Source organism: Chrysoperla carnea, chromosome 5 (assembly GCF_905475395.1).
Source record: "Chrysoperla carnea chromosome 5, inChrCarn1.1, whole genome shotgun sequence".
Classification (NCBI taxonomy): Eukaryota; Metazoa; Arthropoda; class Insecta; order Neuroptera; family Chrysopidae; genus Chrysoperla; species Chrysoperla carnea.
In genome coordinates this window covers 60,127,208-60,154,868 of record NC_058341.1, presented here as the reverse complement: position 1 = coordinate 60,154,868, position 27,661 = coordinate 60,127,208, and the positions used below count along the sequence as shown (strand labels likewise).

General features: G+C 29.7%; 1 protein-coding gene across 1 annotated transcript; it reads left to right on the top strand.

Annotated features, from left to right (window-relative positions):
* Positions 1 to 17,680: 17,680 nt before the first annotated feature.
* Positions 17,681 to 26,206, top strand: LOC123301270 (protein SUPPRESSOR OF K(+) TRANSPORT GROWTH DEFECT 1-like). Its single transcript, XM_044884005.1, has 8 exons — positions 17,681 to 17,760; positions 17,832 to 17,964; positions 19,623 to 19,863; positions 21,239 to 21,392; positions 22,084 to 22,203; positions 22,824 to 22,967; positions 23,478 to 23,751; positions 26,129 to 26,206. The coding sequence occupies exons 1-8, from the start codon at positions 17,681 to 17,683 to the stop codon at positions 26,156 to 26,158; spliced, it is 1,176 nt and encodes a 391-aa protein (XP_044739940.1). The 3' UTR covers positions 26,159 to 26,206.
* The last annotated feature ends 1,455 nt before the right edge of the window (positions 26,207 to 27,661 follow it).

Below are 27,661 nucleotides of genomic sequence, written 5' to 3'. Positions count from 1 at the left end.
ACTTATATGAAGGTCATTGTAACTAAACTACTTTGAGTATGTGCTTAATTTTATGAATTTTATTTTCATTTGTATACCAAGTGTACCAAAAAATTGGCACACAATTCATTTAAATGTTTGTTAGTTTATAAAAAAGTGGCCACAAAAATTATTTCAAAATCTCGTTTAGTTCATAATACGTGATATTTTTCATAGAACAGGCTGTAATGGCGCACGAGTTCGGAAAGTTTTAGGATATAATTTTGAATTTTCTTATGGAGTACAACTAGTTTCATAAAGTTTATGTTGTCAAGTTTTAAAATGGCCAGGTTATTCCCACTACTTTTTGGGGAGATGCAAATGCACCGTGTATCCGATCGACATAAAACTCAGTATGCGTAATCTGTGTTACTTAAGTCAAAAGTTGCCAAGAGTTTTTCCTCACTTGAACCATTTTCCCAGATATTGAGACCTTAAGTTTAAAAATTCAATTTTTTTTCTTTTAATTCTAAGCGATACAAATTTTAAAATAAGACAAAAGTAAATCAAAAATCACAAATGAATTTTCGAAGATTGTTTTACTTCTCGAAATATCGAATAACAACATATTATTCTGCAGATGCAATTTAGTCAAATTATTTAATTTTAATTTGGTACTTTTTTCTGAACTATACACTTCTACTCTTGATTTCTGGGATAACTTTTATTGAAGAAAAGTTCTTTTTTTTATGGTCGTTGTCTGGTGAACTAAAGATCGTGCAGAAGACGGAAAATGGATTTTGACAACATCTAACAATCCTCTTAAATTGTATTTTGGTAAATTTTTTGTAGGCTCAATATTAATTGAAAAAAGTCTTTTTTAATGATTTTTAAAAATTGACCTCAACCTAATAAAAATTGCGAACATTAAAAATGTTTCAAGTTTTCGAAATAATCGATTGAATCGTATTCCCTGCCCGAATCGTCAATATTTGAAATTTGCCATTGCGCTGACCGTTTGGAAGTTACGATGTCACAGAGAGGCAGAGGATTCAATTGTCGAGGTAAGTTAATCAGCATTGATAAGTCACCTTTTTAGCCACGGGTACCGCACTGCGAAATTCCGCAGGGATCGAACAAGTATTCAATATCATAACAAAATCTAATATTCAATAATAAGCTTATGCGAAGCGGGCGGGTAACGACTAGAATAGTTATATTTGAGAGACGGAGCCACCAAGTTATGTTTGTGTAGTCTTGTGCAAATGATTTAATTTTAGATATGCATACAAGAAGAGTTTGACTTTGATTCAATCTTGTACACATTGTTTTGGATGATTGACTTTGAATAAGTACTTCAATTCATATTAGTTTTTATAATTATCTAAATTCTAAATTATTTATAAACAAGTGAAAACAAACAACTGAGTTAATTGTTGAAATACTCTATATGAAAGTGTTGAATGTCAGTGCTTGCATTTTTTTTTTATAAATTAGAAGAGATTAAAAAACCAACATAATTTTGGCGGCCTTTCGGTTGTCATTTATTTGGTTTTCAGACAGGCGGACAACCGGAAATGGACTAATTAGGTGATTTTATGAACAACTATACAAAAAAAATTTTTTATAGCATCAATATTTTTAAACGTTATAAATTTGGGACTAAACTTAATATACCTTGATATTGTTGAGAAATATAGACTAATTTGAGAGTATAATAAGGGAAACGATTCAAGAAATCCATCCCGAGATTTGTAGGAGTGTCTTTAAAGAATTTTGTAAATGAACAATTACATCTATGGAACGCGAAGGTGGATACATTGAGGCACAAGTTGAGAATACGTTGAGGTAATAATAATTGTAACATGTATGTACTGTATTAATTATTTTGTTATAAATGTTTCAAATTAGCAAATAAACATTTTAATTATGATGGCTGGTTAATTTGTATAACAGATAACGTGCTTTATAAGAAAATTTGCAAAATAAATAACTTGTAAAGAATAACTTAGTTTCGTAAACCTTATAAATAAAAAAGTTTTCCATATGTAACCAACTTAAGTAGGGACATTCTGTGTAATAGGAAATATTAGTAAAATACAATTATTCCTGACGATCACTTAACGCGTCCATATTCTAACAAAAGGTTTTTTTTTATTTTTTATTGCTTGATTTTGCGCAAAGATTGATTAAGATAAATGGAAGTTTTCATTATTTTCAAATGCTGTAGAGGCACGAACAATACGAAAAACTCTGTTCAAAATAGAAAAGTCTGATTGATAATTATTATTATTAACCATTTAAATTTTCTTAATTTACTGATGAAAAAAACAATACATAATTTTTCCAAAAATAACGGTGACATTATCTATTCTAAGATTTGTATGCAAATGCACACAAAAGAAATTCCATTGTCACATAAAATGATAGGCAGTCATAATTATAATCAGGAATCCCAGTCAGTATATCATGTGTACGTCATATGTCAGTCAGTCAATACGTTCAGTAATGTCTGCAGACGAATGGACAAGTACATCAATAGTTACTGTCGCCTAGAAAATAAATTCATCAAAATGCACACGCAACAAAAGAAACGTCAATAAAACTTTTTATACAAACACAATTAGAATTCATTCTAGTACTGAATTTTTCTTTCTAGCGAAAGAAAATAACGTAAATATTGTACAGTGTGGTCCGAAAGTCTTGTTACCCCCAATCGAAATGTTATGTATGACGAAACTATATGTCCTTTGTAATATTCGACGAAGCTGTGCTTTGATAAAAGTTGAATTGCGTTAAACTGTTGAGTATTATAAAAACCTTCATGTGAATCTTTGTCTTTGATAATCCTTCCCAGAACGTTAACGCAAGATGTTAAACGAGGAATCCTAGATCAACTTATACGCAGAAGGAAAAACTATACAGAAAACCGTCACGTTGAAATGTTTAAGAGTATTATAAGGCTCACTTAGGTTCAAAATATTTCTCATTTGGTTTGATTTTGCAAAGAAGTTAGTTAAACTGTTTATTAACTTAGGTTAGATGAATTAGTATATCTCATAGTCTGCCATAAATATATATTTTTTTTAATTATAATCATCATAATTACGATTAAAATTAATTAATTTTAATCGTTATTCATGATTATCGTTAATTTTTACCATTAATCAAATTAACATTTGCCACAATGTTGAATTTCTTTATGCACGATATAATAGCAAAAATAACAAGTAACTAGCCATTACCCACCCGCTTTCCTGAACGATTATACCAACTTTAAAACTGGATTCTCAGTATAAATATTATCGAAGATAATAAATGAGAACTCTAGAATATGTTGAAATAAATTTCGATTTTTGCCCCAATTTCCTAGATCAGTTTTTTGTATTTTTAAAATACGTATTTTCGACTACCAAGTAGTCATACTGACCTTACCGTGGTTAAGTCGTTAAGCTGCTATTTTTTGGTCATTTATGCCCACGTCTCTAGCTTGAAAAGGACCAAGAGCGGTGCAAATAAAAAAAACGACCCCATTTGTTTATACTTTTTCTCAAACATTTGCATAATCATGCGAATTGTTCGCTCACTAGGACTTAATTAATCATAATTTTACTCTAAGTCTATACACAGTTCTTACAGAATTGTTAAATTGTGTAGAACAAGTGAATAATTTGAGCATTGTTGGCCGTTAGTTAAAAGATTCAAATCCTAAATGAAATGTTTCAAACATTTGACGTTCGAAACAAGCGAAATTATTCACAGCATTCTAATTTACAGAGTTGCAAACATAGGAACTTGAAATTGAATCACCTTTATATCTAATCGATCTAAAAACTGACGATCAAATCTAGGTAATAATACCATGTGTTTAACAATAATACCATCGAAAGTCAACCCACAGAAAATAGGATGGTTTAAAAATAAACTTAGTAATATATTCCCCAAGTATTTGATGAAAGTTAAATATTTTAGGAGTGTTCTAATGACTTTTTTTACTATAAAATGTCATCACATCACAATGTGTTAAAAATATTTTCAAGGTGGTAATAGTCTCTTTATCACATAGGGGAAATAATTCATAATGATAACTATAGCACGAGTAGTAAACACAGGGTATTCATTTAAGCATAATCTATCTATATATATAAAAAGAGAGTGTTTGTTTGTATGTCCCCGATTTTCCCTAAAACTAACCATTGACCTACGGTAGGGGATTATGTCATTGGGTAGCCCTTAGGCTCCCATTGTGAATAAGGGAGTTTGGTGGGGGTAGAATTAAAAATGATCTAGGAATTCATAAAAAATAGATTAAAAAAATAGTTCTAATAGTACAATAGGCCCCACTGTCAATAGTACAATTTTCACTAGATGGCGCTACTGGCGCAAATGTCTTTCGATTTTTCTCGAAAATTCTGGAATGTTCCATGGGTTTCTGTCGAATTTTCTAGAATTTTCTCGAACATTCTGGAATGTTCTATGGATTTCTATCGAATTTTCTAGAATTTTCTCGAACATTCTGGAATGTTCTATGGATTTCTATCGAATTTTCTAGAACTTTCTCGAATATTCTGGAATGTTTCATGGGTTTCTATCGATCTTTCCCTTACTTTTCCGTACACACAGAGAGTGTAGACATAATATTGGGATGGCCAAAAAAATCTTACTGTTCCGTACACACAGAGAGAATTTAAAAAAAAGTCTTTCATTTAACAATTTTGATATTTAAATGTGCAAAAACAACCCAGCGAAGCGGTTTTAACAGCTAGTATTATTTTAAAAATATAAAAATATGTACCTAAATTTTATCTAATATTTATGCTTTCGACATAAATGCCTTCTAATACACGACTTATTAAACACTGAAGTCGATTTTTTAATTTAAAATGTTATTTAAAATTTTTGGTAAAGATTTTTACATTTTTGAAAATTTTTTAACTGGGCGGCTTACGCCCGCTATATTTGTTTCCATTTCAGGCATTAATCTATGTAATTTGAACTGTTATCAGAGCTCTAACAATATCTTAAGGACGTTCATGTGTCACCATGTTTTGCCATCTGCGTTCATAGGGAAACATTTAGAAAATTTTCAATAATTTTAAATGAGTAGAAAAGTTAATTAAAATATCGTATAATTTTTAATAAATTTTGAGGGACAATATCTCAAAAATAGTTCAATTTAGGAAAAAAAATTCGTTTAGAAACTTTTGATTTTTCTGTATCAGATACAGAAAGTATTAGTAAGTAATGTTGAGTGTTGACCTGTCATCATCTCAGGACCTAAAATGATATACGTGCCTGCATTTCTTATCATAAATAAATATCTTAATTGTTTATAGGTTTTTATTTATAATTGTTAAAAAATTTTATCAAAAACATTTTTTTCCTCTCCTTTGTTTACAAAATTTCTTGCATTCATAACACATTACATAAATTCATTATTACCTACACTTATCAAAGAATATACTTTAATATTAACTTTCTGATAGAAAGTTACTAATTTTCAATTCGAAAAATGAATAAATATTTTTATCTACGTCCGTGAGAAAAGATGTACTTTTCTCGCTCAGTATGCGTGGGATAAATAGTTCATTACCGCCCTATAGTGTGATAATGAATTCATTCCCGAACTAGGGCAGTAATTAATTCATTTACCATAGTAACTTTTTTTTATATTTTAGAGGCGTAGATAAAGTTTTGTACAATATACGTGCGATAACGCATTATTAACGTAGTTCTGCGATTGTCAAAATTGTGCTACACACTCGTTGAGAAAATTTCGCAGACGTACGTTAATAATGCTGTTATCACAACTTGTATCATTAATAACTATTATATCTTTATTTGTTAGTTTTTAATTCCATGTGGAATCAATCTCTTTATTATACCCGGTCTTCGAGCCGCCCCCCCCCTAAATTTTTGAAAATAACGAATGAAAAAAAAACTAAGACAAAGATATATCTAATGGTGACTTTGAATTCGACCATAACTTTGACCATGAAGGAATCATGGCTATTGATTTTTTGTTTTTTTCTTGAAGCAAAAGTAAGTGTTCCCAAATTTTTAGAAATGTTTTACTAATAGTAGCCTTAAATAAAAAAAATTCTTAAAATAAAAAACTATAATTAACCCCTCCTTATTTCGAAACTATAATGAATCCTTCCAAAGTTTCGATATAATATACCCCGAAAAATTGGATTGTGTGTTCCATGTTCCAAGGTTACGATTTAATTAATTAAATAGTAGAATTAAATATACAAAGTTCGATCGACACCAAACTGTTGGTAACTGCCAGATTATGTTTATAAAATAAATTTTGAATAATTATAAATATATATTTATCGTAAGCAAAGATGTATTAAATAAATTTGATTAAAATTGACAATGAATAATAAAAGAAGTTACTGATAATCAGACACTGGTTTAGTTATTGACTTGACTTTTAAAGATCATATACACGTCTAGTTAATGTTTAAAATTATCTAACAGATGTTTTTTTTTTATATTTTAATTTAAATAAGGAATAGAAAGCTAATTAATAATTGGTGTGAATACTGAGCTGAGTAAGGCAGTCGCGTCATGTAATTAAAATCTTATTTTAAACTTAAAATATTATATGATCGTTCTCATCAACCACACCACACCGTATAAAATTGGATGAAATATTTTAATTGTTTTAGTTGAGTAAACGTAAATAAAAAAAAATTAATTAACGATGTTACATCTTTCATCTCATTCTCATTATATTGCACATTGTATCAAAAATGTCGAAACATAATACTTTTATTTACGATACTTGTGGGATAACAGCATTATTAACGTACGCGTACGAAATTTGCACTACGAGTGCATAGCATGAAATGGGCAATCGCAGAAGTACCTTAATAATGCGTTATCACAAAAGTTTATCTACGCCTCTAAAATATGAAAATAAACGATTAATATACCATGTATATATGAAATATACTTAGTATATTAAGTTTAGTCCCAAGTTTGTAACGCTTAAAAATATTGATGCTACGAAAAAAATTTGGTGTAGGTGTTCATAGAATCATCTAATTAGTCCATTTCCGGTTGTCTCACAGTCTGTCTGTCTGTCTGTCGTCTGTCCGTCTGTCATCACGATTACTCAAAAACGAAAAGAGATATCAAGATGTTTTTATAGCGTACTGAGGGCGTCAAAAGTGAGGTCAAGTTCAAAAATCTTGTAAACCGTTAGACATAGAACAAAAGTTTAAATGTAAAAGATGTCCAGTCAATTGTTTGTTTTCACTTGTTTTTATTTAAAATTTGTCTTGTAGCACAGCCAAATTAAATAAAATAAATTCCTAACTAAAAAAAGAGGAAGATTTAGGTTAGTGACGTCATTGTCCGATATCATCATAGAGATACATATAAAATACATATAAAACTATGTTTTGATAAAAGGAGATGGGCAGCAATCTTTGAATGCTTATAACATTTTCGTTATAAGTTAATCAATTTTAATTTCACTTTTAAATTTTATCATGGTATCAAGTCTAATTTTACATTTTTATGCATAATATGGAAAATTCGACATCAGGCACTACCGTATTCATTACCGCACTGGAGCAACAATGAAGTATTTTTCCCACGCATACTGAGTGAGAAAAGTAGTTATTATGTCACGGGCGTAGTTAAAATAAATACAGTAAAAGTTTCGAATAAAATTATTCATTATCGCAACAGGGTATTTTGGATTCATGAAATGTTTCTAATATGTATATTGCACACCGCCTCAACTCTCTTCAGAGCCCTGTTCATGCACTTTTACTATCATAAATTTCTCTAGATTTTTACCTGATTTGAATATACACAAAAGATTATGCAAATGATTTTCCAGCAACTTTTCAAATATAGCAGAAAACTAAATTGAATTTTGAAGGGTACTTGTTTTTTAATCTACATTGCTTCTATTACCGGTAAGAACGTATAAGGAAGTCAAGTAAATATCATAAACAAACAGACTAAAAAAAGAAGTAGATTCTTTTTTCTGTATTTGTATGGTGTGGTTTCGCAACAAAAGTTCTTTTCATTCAAACAGTATGAAGAAAAAAATTATAATTTTATATTGTTTTGCAAAAAATAAAAACAAATACTTATTATAATAGCCATGACAGTTCAGTCATACCTTGACATTCACCCTTCAGTGTCCATACAACACACAATATACACACTGGATGGCGATAAAAAAAAAATTAAAAATAACACTAAACCGTATCAAATGATAAAATATGTACAGTAAAACCTATTTTATTTGACGGCAATTATAAATTATGTTTACAATACAAAACGCTGCAAAGAATTCTTCAAAATAGTATTATTTTCAACTAAATACGGCATTCTCTAACAATTCATAAACCTTAAATCATTTTAGCGGTTAATTTAAAAAATACTCCGGAGTGGCAGAGTTCTATCACTACAGTCATATTTCCCACTCATTTAATTTTTCTTATTGTCAGATAATTTTTATTAAAATTAGTTTTTGTATTTTGTCAAAAACATGAAATTTCTTGGTCGATCCGAATAGCTGGTACTATCGGTAGTGAAAGTAAATTATGAAATTTGAAAAAAGTTAAAATTAATTTAAAAAAATACTTAAATATTCTGATTTCGAGTCAAAAAAAAACACATTTTTCTTTTATAATATTAAAATTAAAAATTGTAATTTTTAAACTGCATATCACGTGACCAAAAACGCGGGCAAGTCCTGATGTGATGTCATATCGGTATAAACCATAGACCATCAGTTGCTTTTTACCTACAACGGAGGTGAAATCACATTTTCATGTCTTTTTATACCATGTATATATGTAATATATATCAAGGTATACTAAGTTTAGACCCAAGTTTATGACGTTTAAAAATATTGATGCTATGAACAAAATTTTGGTATAGGTGTTCATAGAATCACCTAATTAGCCCATTTTCGGTTGTTTGTCTGTCTGTCTGTCTGTCTGTCGTCTGTCTGTCCGTCTGCCATTACGATGACTCAAAAACGAAGATATATCAAGATAAAATTTTTATAGTGTGCTAAGGACGTAAAAAGTGAGGTCGAGCTCGTAAATGAGCAACATAGGTCAATTGAGTCTTGTAAACCGTTAGATATAGAACAAAAGTTTAAATGTAAAAAATGTTCGTTATAAAAAAATAAACAATTTTTGTTTAAAACATTTTTTCGTAAACATCACTGTTTACCCGTGAGAGCACAAATTATGCGCAAATTGTATAGTATGTATTATATGGAAATATCAGTTATATATGTATGACATGTATGTATGTGTAATGTGACAGAGCAATCTACACTGTCTATACATGGTATTTCAGCAATTAACTCAGTCAATAGTTTGTTTTCACTTGTTTTAGAATATGTTCTGGAAAGATGCACAAAAAACTATCTTTTTTAGAATTTTTTCTTCTACCGATTATTCGAGTTTTATCATTGGTTCATTGATAGACTCAATAGACTGTCTATAATAATTTAATTGTTATTCAACGTGGTCTAGACCGGCTTTTAAACAAAAACATTGAACACCAATAATGGATATTATTTAAAAAAAAAAATGAAAATAAATCATTCACACACCCTCTTCACTTCATCCTAAACATTCTAAAACACTAAAACAAACATACATCAGACGTTACACACAAATCAATCATTAACTAACACATAAAAACTGAAACCCACATTCAAAAATAATTTTTTTTTTTAATTTAAATCGAAAAAAGTTAATTGAACTTACAATAAATGAACACATGGTTTAATTTTATTACAGTAACTACACGATTTTATTTAAGTAGTTCACTTTAATTTATTTAAAACAATTATTAATTTTTATTTTTTTAAGAACTGGATTGTGATAAGGATTTAATTTAAAACTGATGTAAACTTAATTTTTTTTCTTTCGCGAAGAGCTTTGTAAAATAAACACTTGGAAAAAAAAATAGCTCTACACAGCTATAACTTTAAATCAGCTAGTTTTAAAAAAAAAACATAAGCTGTAGCTCCTACACAAACCACTACTCATAATATGGTATGAGTGAATATGTGTACGTTGTATATATCATAATCATGAGAGCTAACTGCTCAGTCAGTCAGTCAGTCAGTCACAGTCTCTCATTCATATTCGCTTCAATAATGTTGGTTTGTAGTGTTATGTGGTATGAAAAAATAATACCAGTTGGTATTCATTAATTGTCTCTCTAGGAAAATATTTAGTTTTTCTAAGCGAAAAAAGAACATTAAAAAAAAAATCATGGTGAGTAAAGCATTCACTTGGTAGACCACAATCTTGGCATGTCCACACATAGATAGATCGGTCCATCGAGCAAGACCGCGAGCCCATCTGACCAACTCGTCATTCTGGTTTATTGCGTTGTGTATGTGTCGGACGTTATTTAAGTTATTTATGCAGTGTTCGTAAAATTTCTTTACAACGCTATACCACATATAGCTTAGCTCAAAATAAATCGATTTAGCTAAACATGTTCCAGTAAAAGTTGCTCCGTTTTGTTGCTATACGCTCTTGAAGTTGCAATTTTGAAATAGTTTTTCTTCCATAACTTTAGAGCGGATAGCGTGATTTTGATAAAAATTGGTGTTGTGGCACTGTTTTTTATACAAATCAATTCATATGGGCATACTTTGGAGGGGTTTTTGTTTTTACACCCATGAATTGATATTACGTATGAGTTTGATATGAGTTGTTTTGTATGAAAAGTAGTGGCACTACACCAAATTTTATCATAATCGGAGGTAAAGGATTTTAAGTATGGAATTTAGATGAAGTTTATTGTATACTACAAAATAGGCGTTCTTCATAAAAATCGATTATTCTCATGATTTACTCAAAACTTCGATAACTATTGAAAGTATTGAATACAAAAAGTTTTTAATGTCAGTGCATTATTTTTTTATAAATTAGACGAGTTAATTTTTGTAGGAGAGTAATAGACGAGTTAGGTATTTTCTATAATTTTTGTTGTCTTTCGATAATGTTTTACAAGACCACTAGTTGAAGCTACTTGTAAATTTTTAAGTCCCTATCTTTTATAGTTTTGGAGAAAATGACCACCAAAGTTTTGACCTAATTTGTGCCCTCGCGGCTGAACAGTGATGTTTACGATAAAATGTTTCAAACAGAAATTGTTTATATTTTTATAAGGAACATTTTGTACATTTAAACTTTTGTTCTATCTCTAACGGTTTACAAGATGGGTCCTACGGACCCAAGACCCAATTGACCTATGTTGCTCATTTACGAACTTAGCCTCACTTTTTACGTCCTTAGCATGCTATAAAATTTCAACATGATATTTCTTTTCGTTTTTGAGTTATCTTGTTCACGGACGGACGGGCAACTGAAAATGAACTAATTAAGTAATTTTATGAACCCCTGTACCAAAATTTAGTTTATATCATCAATATTTATAAGCGTTACAAACCTGGGACTAAAATTAGTATACCTTGATATATATTTCATATATACAAGGGTTATACAGAATGTTCGATTTACATCTAAGCATATAAATATCACGAGTATGACAGAATACATGCGTTAAGCAATGCATTTAAGTGAGAGGTATTATATATATGTGTTGAAGCTTCGATATGCGTTGAGATAGTTGTAAGACGCTTGGAGAGTGGAAGTTTTCTTGAAGTAGAATAGATGAATTACACCAGATAAGCCACGATACAAGTCACTTTTGCAATTTCATGTAACACCTATTGGATTTTAACGCTAAGATGTCAGCGCCACGAGTAAAAAAATTTTAAACCATTCTCGTTACAATCAGCTGATTATTTCAATGATAAAAGAGGTAGGAGAAATATGCTTTATTATACATTTTAATGTGCTGTGCTATAATAAGGCGTTCTGACAATAGTTCTTTGTTCTATCGCTAGATAGAGTCTTTCTTAGCATTAAAATCCAATAATACCTCTTACTTATTCGTTGTGTGCGTATTCATGGTAGGGACAATAAAATCGAAGCTAGCGCTTCCAGTGAAAAATTTTGGCATTAAAGAATGTTATGGAAAATGTCAAATTAAAATGATTGTATAACACTAATTAATTAAACTTAATGCATGAAATATTGTGAAAATAAGAAATCAAATTGCACAAATATTATTTTTGAAATGTTAATTATCATCATTATTTATTTAAATTTGTGAGACAATTATATTAAATTTTCAATGTAAGTGATAAATGCAATCCATACAATAATTATATATGCATCTATACAATTCTAGGTAGTGTATCGTTACCATGGAAACGCCTCCAAAAAAACTCACCCACGGTGCGAATAGATGCATTGTTTAACGCATGTACTCTGTCATACTCGTGATATTTATATGCCTAGATGTAAATCGAACATTCTGTATAATTAGATGGTGGACAAAATAATTGTACCATAGAGTATAAATAATATCTCACCGTTACATTAAACAACTGTACTAAGCAACTACAACTACTTACTATACTAGCATAGTAATTGCACACAAATCATATAAAATATTTCTATTATATTAGATATGTATAATTACGTTTCGATTAGAAACATGGTAACTTTACAGAAAATTATATTCTAAATGTGTATATCATATAATCAATCAATCTGTTATATTCTATAAATAACTTAAAATTACTGTTCTTTAAATGTCATTGTTACCTCACTCATATTCATTCGTGTTAAGGTGATTCGATACCAAAACGAAAGTATTACCAAAAAACTGAAATGAGTATTTAATACGCCTTCTGTATACATTTCAAGTCAATTCTCTGTACGGTTTACGATAAATTAATAATTAACAAGTGAAATTTACAAAATTTAAACAAGTGAAAACAAACAATTGGCTGAGTTAATTGTTGGAATACCATTGTATAGAAATTTTTGATTACTCTATCACATTACACATATACCTATACATGTCACACATATATAACTGATATTCCCATATAATGCATACTATACGATTTGCGCATAATTTGCGCTCTCCCGGATAAACAGTGATGTTTACCAAAAAAGGTTTTAAACAAAAGTTGTTTATTTTATAAAGAACATTTTTTACATTTAAACTTTTGTTCTATCTCTAACGGTTATAAGATGGGTCCCAAGACCTAAATGACCTATGTTGCTCATTTACGTACTCGACCTCACTTTTTACGTCCTAAGCACGTTATAAAAATTTCACCTTCATATCTCTTTTCGTTTTTGAGTTATCGTAATGACAGGCAGACAGACGGAAGACAGACAGACAGACAGACAACCGGAAATAGACTAATAAAATGATTCTATGAACACCTATACCAAAATTTTATTCATAGTATCAATATTTTTAAGCGTTACAAACTTGGGACTAAACTTAGTATACCTTGGTATATTTTATACACATTTTATAAAAACTCCCGACACCTTTTTTGGGTACAGAACTCTAAACTCACATTAGAAACGTAACTGAGAACACTCTCCATCAAATTACTTTTTTCCTTAATGCATTCTCCAAACTGAACCGATTTTAAAGATCATCACCCTTTTTCAGCTTTATTGGGTACGGAACCCTAAACTCGCACTTGAAACATAACTAAGAACAGTCCTCATTAAATTAACTTTCAAACGAAACAAAAAAAATCCAAATCGGTTCATCAGAGAGACAACCGGAAATGCACTAATTAGGTAATTTTATGAACAGCTATAACCAAAATTTTGTTCATAGCATAAATATTTTTAAGCGTTACAAACTTGGAACTAAACTTAATATACCTTGGTATATTTCATATACATGGCATAAATATAAATTTTCTTCACCCCTACCCTTCATTAAGTAAAACCCATAGCCAAATTAAAATTTTCTTTCCGCGCTATTCAAAGGGATAAATTAATTTTGTCCCGATTTCCATGATTATAGATCCTTTCCGGAAGTTCCTAGCTATACGAACTTTTTAAATCGAATTCCTCTCATTTATCCCTATCTTTTCCACTTATTAATTTCCTGTAACGTGTTGCAATAGGGCTTTTCATTTTAAAATCACGATTCACATTTGTTTCGTACTAAATGATTTATAAGCAATGTGATAAAATGAATAACAAATATCTTCTATTTTAGTCCTACTTATTGCTGTCAGTACGAAAAAATAAACTCTGCACTTGCGCTTATGACATGATGAAAAGGCCTATTGACTAGGTAATTTTTTGACAATTACGATGCTTCTTTACAAATTATTAAAGCTATCGAAGAATCAAAATAATTCCAGTAGATCATTTATTCATTAAATTATGTAAATACTTGAATAGTTATATAGATGAAACGAAAAGGTATAAAATCTTCTAAATGCAAAGGGTACTAAAATAATGCCATAAACATCCGGTCATAATAATTTACACCGACCTTTATAATCGTCTAGGATTTCATATGCAAAAAAATTGTAAAATGTATTAAAAAGAGTTATTTGATGACAACCATAGAGATAATATCTCTATGATGACAACAACCATAACTAGAAAGTTATGTTACTTGCCTATATCTACACAAAAACATTAAAAATAAAGCATCGAATTTTTTATTTATTTACGCAAAAAAAGGGCAAAAATTATTTTATATTTTTTCTAGTATGTTAATTGAGTATAATTAAAACTAGGTCAACATATTTCAAGCCTAATAGCAACTGAAAAATAGTTGACTTCGAAGTCAAAGACTCTCTTAACTTAAATCACAAAAATGAGTCTCTTAAAATTAACAAATAAAAATAATATTGATATTAATCTCCTTAATCAATCGACATCATCCTGGTCAAGAAATCACAATTGTTTTTACTAGATATAAAATTTTATACTAAATCGATCTTTAAATTGTTTCATTGTAAAAATCAAAATTGAATTCTAGAATAAACATGCATTGATTTTTCTTCAACTCGCATAATTGAAACAAATTGATTTCTTTATTGATTAAATTTCGAAAATCACACAAAATTCAAATAAAATTCTAGAATTCACATGCTTTTATGGTTTCAAAAAAAATTACTCGATTCGCATCGTTAAAGTTTACAATTTATAATTTTTCATTCAAACATGAACTGAATAAAATTGTATTAAAAAAAATTATACTGCCCGGTCTTCCTCCGTCGATGACCATAAATTAAAAATCTGATATCCGGACAATTGAAATACATTTAAAAAAATTTTTGATTTTCAATAAAAAGTGAATGTGTTTATTAGCTTATAAAAAAAATTTAATAACTAAACACGTTGAATACAATACTAGACATGTTTTGAAATGTTTATGTAATCGGGTATAATCGATGAGGTACATTTAATTACAGGGGTCAAATGTTTGATTTCTACACCAAAATATGAAATAAAAAACTACAAAAATATGCAAATTTGACTTATATCAATCAGGCATAATATATATGTGTCATTCTGATAAGAAATAATTACAGTAATTTAATAATTAAGATAAGTGCAATGCATTAAAAAAGTATATAAAAATTAATTATAATTGATATTTTTGGAATGCATAAGAATTTACATGAACTCATGCACATTTATATGTGAAATGTCAAAAGCATAATTCACTACAACAAATGATAACACAAACTGACTTACCTCTTTTTAAGTCGATAAAATTATTTAAAAAAAAAACATTAGTAAAAAAAATTAACACATAACAGATAAATTAACACTTATTAAAATTTTATAATTAGGGTGTGACCCAGTTTGTACGCCTAAATGAAAAGAATTTAACTTTTGAAAAGATCTCAGTGCACTATAATACAACCCACACGTTAAAAAAATTATAAGGCCACCATGTTGAATTCTCCGGTTTGTAATGTTTTCTGCAGAGCGTATTCATAAACTATGATTGAATATTTTATAATGAGACGTTTATGTAAACATGTTTGTGAATAAACAAAGTAGAGGAGTTTCCAGTATTTAAAAAACGTATGAACTTATGATTGTTTTTCTCCCAAAATGTAAAATGTTTGTAATTTTTATTAAATAAATTAAATTTCAATTAAAATTTAATGATTATAAAAGTGCGAAAAAGGCTACTATTGAAGTGAGTGTAAATTTACATACATGGTTATGTATTGTACACATAGCGAATTCATTTAATTGCACTTATATTGTATCCCGTAGGGCCCAGAAAATGAACTGGGTTCCGATTGTGACATATGCATTTCGATTTCCTTGCTTTTATTTTCTATTCATTCCGATCGAAACTTATTCACGATTTCTTTCCTATTCGTAAATAGGAAATTTCTTCCAAATTACTGGAAAAACATTTTGCAATGTAACAATCGGTGGTTTCAAATAGAACGAAGACAGCAGGCTAAAACTGCGTTTCAGCATGTGTTAACTAAATAGATGTATATAAGGTTAATTTAGGTTATATTGGCTGTCCACGAAGGACACACTTAGGCTATAGAGCCCATTGTGATACCATTTATGTGTTTTACCACCTTTCCGCTGATAATTTCATTTATCAGCTCCTCAATTTCGGAGGCTGATTGCACCTCCTTCATGCATATACCATGCACAACACCAGCCCGCTACTCTAAGCAACAGTAATTTACAGCAATACTATTCAAAAGTAGAATGTAATATCCATATATGTAATACGTAAACATATATGGTCAGTTCCTATAAGTGGAAGGCGTTCGGACTAAGTGAAACAGATAGTGTATCGTTCTCTCACTCTTCCGATCGCATTTGTCAGCTCTGCGCATGTAATACATATTTTAGAGAATTCTCAAGCATGCGCAGTATAAATAAAATGTCTCGAACGAGAGAGAAAACAAATATTGTCGGCACCGTAATGTTTGGACATTCTTTCCCGTACCAACTGCCCATATAGGAGTATATTACATATATGGTAATATCTAATAAAAATAGCCCACGCTACCTACCTTTTTAATGGTCTATACCCTATAATGGTGGAATTTTAATGGTCTATACCAGGCATGGCAAACCATTGATGGCATTCAATACAATATTTTGGGCACTCCACCGATCACAAAATTTATTATAAAGTATTATATTACGAACGAACGCGGACTCGTTTATCGTAATTACATCGTAGACCATAGACTATAATTGCTAATGACGCATAGTTTGTTTACGCATAGAATAAATTTAACAAATTAGTAAATAAAAAGTTTATTAAAATAAATTCAAAAAATGATTTTGTAGCTTTGAAATTAAATAAATCAAAATCGATAGCTATAAAAATTTCATTCTCATACAGTTAGTTGTCTCAACTCCCCTACTCAATTTTATGTTATTATTATTTTTATTATTTCAAAATTATGTAATTTATATTATTTATCCGATTTATTACAGAATTATATAATTAAATTTTGTATTGTTTATTTGACGAGTGACGATTCATTTCTCACATTTCTACGTGGTACATATTTTGTGTAAACATGTACACTTTCTATCCTTTTTCAACTCATCGTAATTTACCAACAAAAGAATTCAATTCTGTTCTAAATTAAACAATTAAATACGCAAAATATAATTGTTAATATGAATAAATTTAACTAAACAAATTTTTACTGATAAAGTGCATTTGAGGTCAAAATAAAAAATATTTTTATAAAATCATTAAACTTATTAGAGGGAGTTTCTTTGTAATAAAATCCAAAAATAGATTAAGTCACTGAAAATAAACAAAAGTTTTCGTTAGTATTAAAAGAAAAATGAATGTAGACAGTATATCGGATATAAATGCATCGATAAATGATTCACAAAATAAAAAATATGAAGAATTATTAGAAAGGCAAATATTTACAAATAATTTTAAGCGTTTTTTTAAAATTAATTCACTCATAATTCTGAATTTTTCAATAGTTTTGAAGAGCTAGAATTACATATACCAGAAGAAGGAGCGGATTATGTGCATTTCCTAAATTTAAATGAAATATGTATTGGAAAAGTTGAAAAATTAATTGGAAATGAAGAAGATACTAAATCTACATATTTTGTAAGTAAATTGAAGTAAATTTATAAGTTCAGTAAAGTATCTTATTGACAATTCCTTCCACTAGAGGCGCCAATGTAACCTATAGGCAAAAATATTTTGACATTGTTTTGTTTACTCACGTATACGCATGTTTGTTAGCCGTATAAGCATGCTTGTTAACTATTATCTGAGTTGATCATAGAATATATAACCTTACGAGTTGATCTTGAATCTTGAAATTGGTAATTTTGAGTCTTGAAGTAGTGGACAAATGGGTTAAATTTCGTTACTGTTGTCTTCCTAAAATCTAATGCGAAAAAGCTGCCCTTTCGAGAATTGCAGCTTTTGGCTAACATCGAAATGTGAGAAATACAATTTTTATTTATATTAAATATTAATTCGATTTTTCGCAAACAAATTTAAAGTAAATTGAATAGAAATGATCACTTATGAGGTCTCGTAAATAGAATAAATTGCAGTAGCTTCCTTACAACTATTACACTAGAAATACTCGCGAATGCATGCATGTATTGTACCATACAAATTATTTTTATAAAACCATTAAATGCAACTTTACATATGTTCTCCTATGTCTTAAAAATTTGAATTATTGGGACTTTTAGCTTGAAAATACAGTTTGCAAAAAGACAGTAAGTATAGACATGATTTAAAGATGTTTTTATGAGTTAACCTTTATTTTTCCGGAAAACGACAACATTATGCAGAAATCGGATGCAAAAATCTGTCTTATTTTTATAAGGAATTAACTTTTTTCGTTCATGCTCATGATAAAATACAAGAGCCTACAGGCAAACAAAATTATTAAATCAACAAAAATTGAATGCAAGCAAACAATAATAGTTAGAATTTTGAGTTCGATTTCTGCTAAATCTATTGTGTTTCCGAGAAAATGTTGCCGACAAAAGTTCTTGGCTTTTTATGAGACACAACTTTTCAATTTAAAATTTCCTCCTATCTCCAGCTACGAGCAAGACTTGAATTACCTTGAAAGTCAAGGTCAATTTCAAGATACATACTTACGAATTCTTCTTTCAACCCTACATTTTATATAAAATTCTTTCTAAAATCATTAGTTTTCGAGTTATTTTACTGCTTCAGTATACTTTTCTAGCATCCTGTAGATCAAACATTCACAAAATCGCATAAATCATGTTCAACTACCAAAATTTGCATTTGTTTCTGTTTATAAACTAGATGAGGGGTAAAGAACCTTTATGTATCAACGTGTCATTTTTCTAAAGAAACGTTTAATGAGGACATAGACATGTGGTCAAGTAATTAATTGCAAATTCAATTAATTAACAATTAAATGCGGTTGATTGCGCTAAAGTATAAAGTATTGAAACAGGAAGGTTGAAAAATTTCAAAATTGGTCTTCGAGTAAAAATACTACTTAAAACATAATTTTTCCTGCCAAACCTATTCATATTTCTAAAAGACGTTTCAATCAAAATATATTTTCTTATATTTATACCGAATAACTTTATATTTTTTAAGCGATTTTTTATATCTCTTCTCAGAAACGAACTCGAGTTTTAAATATGTGGGTTTAATTTTCATTTCATTAGATAGATTTTTTTAAATTTTAGGTATACTTTTTGAAAACCCTGTATGTTACTATTAATATACAAATCTAATTCTGAATATATTTTATTTAGCTTGCTCTTTTGCAAATCAAAGATTCATTATATGAACAAAGAAATTTGTTGTTAAATTTGGCTGAAACAGAAAACTGCAGTCGGAATACTTTACAGAAAACAGAAAATGATTCACTGTTAAAATCATTACAAAGCGAACCTGTTTCACAAGGATTAAGTGATGTTGTTGGATTGATTGAAGTTAAGCAAGTTTTAAAAGAAGCTTTAGTCTACCCAATTAAATTTCCACAAATATTCACAGGTAATTATTTTAGTAATAAGGAAAGCCTCTTAGCTTTTATTTTAGAAAATATCAAAATAGATAATTCTACTGATAAGACTTTAAGCTCAAAAATTTTAATATTTGGGAGATGTCCCTGAATATGGCTTAAGAGTTTGTGGAGCGAAAATTAGGACACTAGCTTTTGAAATTTATTTAACTACAAATTTTAGTTTAATAAACCCAAAGATTTTCTGATAATTTTAGAATTTTACACAGTTGTGTGCTGTGAGAATTTTAACAATTTTTCTACAAACAAGGCTAAAGTGGGCGAGCCAGTTTGCCGAGTCCGCTTGGCTAACCTGGAAGTCTAACTAATATGTAAACAAAATTATACATATATTAGTCAGTCTCCGCAGCTATTTAATTAACTATCAATAATGTTTGTGTATCTGACGAACTGACTTAAAATAAATAATTAGTCTATCACAGTTAATTTGGGTTGTATGGATTTTATCAAAATATCAACAAGAATAAACATACATAATATCAATTTAGTAATGATAAATACAAAGTGAACTTTGCACAGTTATTTTGCACTGCACACAAATTGTTTCAGAGAGCCTGACGTAAATATAAAAATTAAACAGTTAAATAAATTCATTAACAGTTTAAATCTAAAAATTAAGATTAATTATAACAAGTGAAAACAAACAATTGATTGAGTTAATTGTTGAAATAACATGTACAGACAGTGTTGATGACGCAATCGTTTTTGTTTTACGTCATAAGCATAAAGAAAGATAATCACTCTTAGATAGCCACAGTCGTATATACTTTGTGGTGTCACACGCACATAACTGATATTCCCATATAATGTATACTAATATAATGTTTTAACATAATTTGCGCTTACAGGGGTAAACATTGATGTTGACGAAAAAATGTTTCAAACAAAAGTTGCTTATTTTTTTATAAGGAACATTTTTTACTTTTAAATTTTTGTTCTATCTCTAACGGTTCTACGAAGATAAGTCCTACGAACCTAACAAGATAGATCCTACGAACCCAACATCCAATTGGCCTATCTTGCTCATTTACGAACTCAATCTAACTTTTTATGTCCTGAGCACGCTATAAAAATTTCAGCTTGACATTTCTTTTCCATTTTGAGTTATCGTGTTCACGGACGAACAGGCAGATGGGCAAACGGAAATTAACTAACTAGATGATTTTATGAACACCTATACCAAAATTTTATTTATAGCATCAATATTTTTAAGCTTTACAAAGTTGGGACTAAATTTATTATACCTTGATATATTTCATATATACATGGATAAAAATGTTTGATTTTTTCTCGAAAAAAACTACATGTATGTAATTGATTTTTTTAATAAATTCATTTTCAATACAGGTTCGCGAAAGCCTTGGACTCGTATATTATTGTATGGACCTCCTGGAACTGGAAAAACATTTATCTCAAATGCAGTCGCTGTAGATGTTGGAGCAAGTTTTTATAACATATCTAGTGTTCATTTACTGTCTAAATATATTGGGGAATCAGAGAAGTAATTTAATAAGGCTGCATTTCTTATTTAACATCCTACTGTGATGTAATTGTTAAATAACAAACGCATCTTAAAACAATTAGACCGCAAGCCCATGCTGAAATTTTTCGGGTAAAAATCCCACCTGGAAATATGTTGAAAAAGATGCTCCTATATTTATAAGTAAGTTTAAGAACCATGGCGTCAGTTTTGCGCGTTACAGGTGAGTAGGGGTGAAAATATGGATGTCACACCCCTTGGTATCTCACCCCAACAACAGAAAATATCTACGCGCGTTGCTGAATACTAACTCTGCATAAGTATTCGAAGCGAATTACATAAATGCCGTACAGAAAGAAACCCGTAACTTCGGTATCGGAACTTTTGATATCCCGCCGATTTCCGAAGCCCTACGTGTTTATTTCTGTACGGCATTTATGTAATTCACTTCGAATACTTATGCAGAGTTAGTATCCAACAACGCCGTACATTTTTGCTGGTGCAGGGGTGAGATAACAAGGAGTGTGACATTCATATTTTCACCTGTACTCAACTTTTTTTTAAACTTACTTTTTTTTTTTTTAAATATAAGCATCTTTTTCAACATGTTTCTTGGTGGGTAATTTCACCCGAACAATTTCAGCATGTATTTGTGGTATAATTATAAAATAGTCAATTGCTAACTATAATTTCAAAAAAAAAATAATTTCAGATTAATTCACGAACTATTTGCACAACTACGAAAGAGCCAAAATCAAAATGTTGTTCTTATAGATGAAATTGATTCGTTGTGTAAAACACGCATTTCGGATGAAGCTGATCATACAAGAAGGTAATTTATAGATCGGTAAATTTTAACAGAAAATGGAATGACATAAACTTCATCTCAACAGAAATCGAATGCGAAAGATAAATCAGAAAATGAATCAGAAACAAATCGATGTAGGGTATGCAGATTGTGATCCGGAAATAATCTTCAACTGAATCAGTCTGTGCATTTGAGCGATGAGTATGTTTTGACGCGAGTATTAGCTTCCGTACTTTCATGTAGTATTTATCTCAGATTTCACTCATAGTTTTGGAAACTTTTCTGAACATTTCTCCAACGTTTCCTCTTCCTGCAATCAAAATCTGTGTCGCAGCATCAGCCGTGGCAAAAACGACGCATATCCATGTTTAACAGTATCCAGATCAAAAATCAATAAATGTCAACAAAAGTTAAAACAAAATTGAACAACTGACTAGTCAGTGGAAATGCGTTTCATAAAAGGCTGCTTTTACAGGACTAGATAGTTAGTTCAAATATATGTGGAGAAATTCTCAATGGGTGAGAGTTAAACCCCAAACGCCGCACGGGCCTGATTCCATTTTTTCTGATAAAAACAGCTGATCTATTATAAATTTAAATATTTTTTGATGATTAATTGTTAAATTTATAATTTTAATTTGCAGGATAAAAACCCAATTGTTAACAGAATTCCAAAATTTAAATGATAGTAAAACTGTTTTAATTTGTACTACAAATTGTCCATGGGATATTGATGCTGCTTTCATGAGAAGGTTTCAACGGAAAATATATGTTCCACTTCCAAACACGTATGTAATATCTAGAATAGCCACACTATATTTATAGCGTGTTCTGTGCCTTGATGCGCAAACTTTAATTCGATAACACCGTAGATACACTTTTATTCAAAATTAAAAAGTACGGGCAGTAAATTTTAAAGCTCGCGGAGCAAAATATATATTTAGATCTGAAATGTCTCCAGGTGCCCGTAACATATAAGCCATGGCGTTTTAGACAAAAGTGTATAGGGCATTTCCGATCGGAAAGCTGAATGTCTATTAAACTGGAAAAAGTTCCTATCGATCTATGCATAAGCATACGGAGAACAGTCAGGGCAGAGCTGTCTCACTAGACCTGAACTTACCACTATTTAAGACCAAAAACATGTGATTTGTCCCCTTTTGGACCAACCTGTTTTGCCCTCTGTTGGGCCAAAAACTGGGTATGCCCATGGATCTGTGGATCTGTGGACTGTTAAAGCTGCTATGTAAATTGTTAATATGTCTATAATTATTAATCTGTATTTGTTAATATTCCAGAGATGAACGATTGGAAATCTTACGTAAACATTTAACAGGAACATCAACAAATATAACAACATCAGAATGGGAGACAATTATAAAAAGTACACATGGTTATTCTGGTTCTGATTTAGAAATTGTATCAAATTACGTATTATATGAACCTGTTAAAGATTTAGAAAATGGAACACATTGGATCATATCACCGGATGGTTTTTATTCACCCGCATCAATGCAGACACCAGATGCATTCGAATCAAATATTGAAGAGTTAAATAATAATAAGATTAGAGTACGTGATATTACATTTTTAGATTTTTTAAATGCTTTGCACAATATACCACGAACTGTATCCGATATTGATTTACAAAGATATGAACAATTTGCAACTAATAATAAATAATTTATAATATTTATAGACCGGTATTTAGAACAAAAATGACGCTACTCGTATATAGTCAGATAAAGGAATACATAAAATAGCCATTCTTATGGAGTCCTCAATAACAGCTCCGGCTTTGATGTTTTTTTTTTTAATGATTCATTTTGTTTATTATTTAAAATTAGAAACATTTCAGAGGGGGGAAATAATCTGGAAAGGGAATGGGCATTGTCGCGACTGATATATCGATGCCCAGCCTTAATCGCTCCTAATAGAAGCTTGAAATTTCGAGAAGATATTAATTTTATACTGTAGGTGTAGTGTTTTTTAAAAAAATACCTTTCTCAGCTATAGAATGCTACATTATCAGCAAGTAACATGGGCTGTATTTTATTTTCAAAAAAATTAGAATTCCGCCCCAAAAGTAAAAGTATATTAAAAAATGAAACCGTCATTTTTCAGTTCACTACGTAATCGATTTTAAAAATTCTTTCACCTATAGAATGCTACGTCATTACCAATTAACATAGGATTCCGCACCAAAAGCTAAAATCCATTTTTATTTTTATTCATTTAAAATACATTTTTTTTGTGGAAAAAATCACGGAAAAGTGATTTTTTTATAAAATTTGTACATATATTGTTTAAAAAATATAAATAACTAACGGATATCCACGTTCAATTCTCTTAATTTCCCTTTTGTTCACTATTTAATGGATGTTATCTTTTAATGCGAATCCCTAATTATTTTGAAAAGCAAATACGGCCATGTCACTTGCTGATAATGTAGCATTCTACAGATGAAATAATTTTTAAAATCGTTTACACAGTGTACTCAAAAATGTCGTTTTCACTATTTAAGGGACTTTTACTTTTGGTGCGGAATTTTTTTGAAAATACAATAATCTGAAGGGGGATATGAAATGCCGCGACTGATATATCGACGCGCAGCCTGCATCGCTAATGATAGAAGTTGTAAATTTCGAGAGGATAATGATTTTATACTGTGGGTATCATTTAAGAAAGGATTTTTCGAAATTCATCCCCTAAGAGTGTGAAATAGGGGATGAAAGTTTGTATGAAAATATATACAAACCGTCATTTTTGAGTTCACCACTTCACCGATTTTAAAAATTCCTTTCCCTATAGAATGCTACATTATCAGCATATAAGTAACAAGGGCTATATTTTATTTTCAAAGAAAATTAAGGTTTCCTTTTTCCAAAATTAAAAAGTGATAACGTCATTTTTGAGTTCACTACTTTACCGATTTTAAGAATTATTTCACCTATAGAATGCTACATTATCACCAATTAGCACGATTATATTTTCTTTTCAAAAAAAGTTAGGGTTCCGCAACTAAAGTTAAAATCCATTTTTATTGTTATTAAGAAAAAATACATTTTTTGTGGGAAAAATCACATAAGAGTGATTTTTTTATATAAGTTACACATTGTTTGTTTAAACAATATAAATAACTAGCAATTATCCACGTTATAGCCTTCAATTCTTTTAACTTCCCTTTTGTTCACTATTTAATGGATTTTAACTTTTAGTGCGAATTCCTTATTATTTTGAAAAGCAAATACGGTCATATCACTTGCTGATAATGTAGCATTCTACAGATGAAATAATTTCAAAAATCGGTTACGTAGTGAACTTGAAAATGTCGCTTTCACAATTTAATTTATTTTAATTTTGGTGCGGAACCTTAATTTTTTTGAAAATAAAATATAGTCCATGTTACTTGCTGATAATGTAGCATTCTAAAGGTGAAATATTTTTAAAATCGGTTAAGTAATGAACTCAAAAATGGCGGTTTGTATATATATTTTTATACAAACTTTCATCCCCTATTTCACCCTTTTTGGGTATGTTTTTCGAAAAATCATTTCTTAAATGACACCTACAGTATAAAATCAATATCCTATCGAAATTAAAAACTTCTATCATTAGCGATTTAGGCTGGGCATCGACATATCAGTCTCGACATTGCCTATTCCCCCTCCAGATTATTTCCCCCTCTGAAATGTTTCTGATTTTAAATAATATACAAAAAAAAAAAAATCATCAAAATCATCGAGTTATTGAGAACTCCCGAGTAAAAACATTCATTGATACGACTATATGTCTTACAAGAGAAAATGCTCCAAATCTACTCAGAAGTTTATTTACCACGCGTCCCATATTCTAAAATATTAGGCTAAGATCACCCGAGACGTCAAACATTCGTCTGCCATGGAATTTTTTTTTAATGTATATTTTAACAATATTTTTGTTAAAGCAGACGTCAATTTCAAGTTACATCATTATTTAATATTGTGTAATTCTAACGAACTTTGCAATAATATTGGTTACTGTACTATATATTTGTTTTTCTAAATTTTAATCAATAATTTATAATGAACGCGAGAAAATGGTTGAAAATGGATTATTGTGTAAATAGGTTTACTGAGAAACTCCCATTTCTGTAGAAAGTAATGTTTTTGGAAATTTAGAATGGTCATTTTTCAAATTTTACACACTTCTATTAAATCAAATATCATACATTTTTGAAGTTATATACTTTAAAGACCTTTATTTGACACTCCATACAATTATGACTTTAAAGAAAATACATTTTCCCCTTTGACTTTTGAAACCAACCCCGTAGTCGAGTTTTGAACCAAGTTTTAACCCAAAACCAAGTACGAAGTACTATAAGCAAGAATAAAGTAGAATATCTTACTCCAAAAGTCTAAAATTTCTGAATTAAGATCAAATGCACTATAATAAAGATACTCTATGCTACTCTCGTAAGATACGTTTCATACTTTTAATGTTGCACAAAGTGTGAGTATAAAGACATTTTACTCCAAAAGTCTCAAATTTCTGTAGTAAGATCAAGAACACTTTAATAAAGATACTCTATGATAGTCTCCTAAATTGCGTTTCAAAGTTTTAATATGAGTAAACAAAGTAGAACAAATTACTCCAAAATTATCAAAGTTCTGTAGTAAGATTATCAACCGAACACTATCATTAACATGCTCTATGCTACTTTTCTAAGTTGCGTTCCAAATTTTTAATATTATTTTTATCGGGCTAAAAATCTTAAATTTTTAATGTAAGATAAAGAACACTATAATCAAGATACTCTATGTTACTGTCCTAAGATACGTTCTATACTTTTAATTTTGAACAAAGTATGAATAAAATAAGAACATCTTATTTCAAAAGTCTCTTATTTCTGAAGTAAGATCAATAACAGTATAATAAAGAAGATACTTTATGCTACTCTACTAAGCTGCGTTCCAAACTTTTAATCTTGTACAATGAATGATTGAATAAAGTAGGATATTTGAGTAGGTTTTTGTCCACTAAGGATAAATCGGTTGGATAAAAGTTTCTAATGAGTATTCATGATTTGTAGATAATAAAACACAAAATTATTTGTCATAAGAAATAGGGATTATTATATTTTTACCAAATACTTTTAGTAAAATTAGATATTCAGTCACGTGACAACAAACACCAATCAGAAAGTATTGAAAGTATTACGTCACGCCATAACAAACGCAATTGTAAGCGACATTACATTTTAATTATGGAGTGTAGAAATAAAAGAGCACACTCTCTGTGTTAAAAAAGTGACCCTCAAATTGCATTAAATTAAGATGGCATTCAGTTCAGCTCAGATCATACACTCCGCTACAAGAGCGCCATTCTAGCCTCTATAGTTAATGCTATTTTGTGGACACTTTTTGAGTCAAACAACCATAAAAGATTGGTTTGCCTTTATCTCTACACTCCATAATTTTAATAGAACGAAGCAGATTAA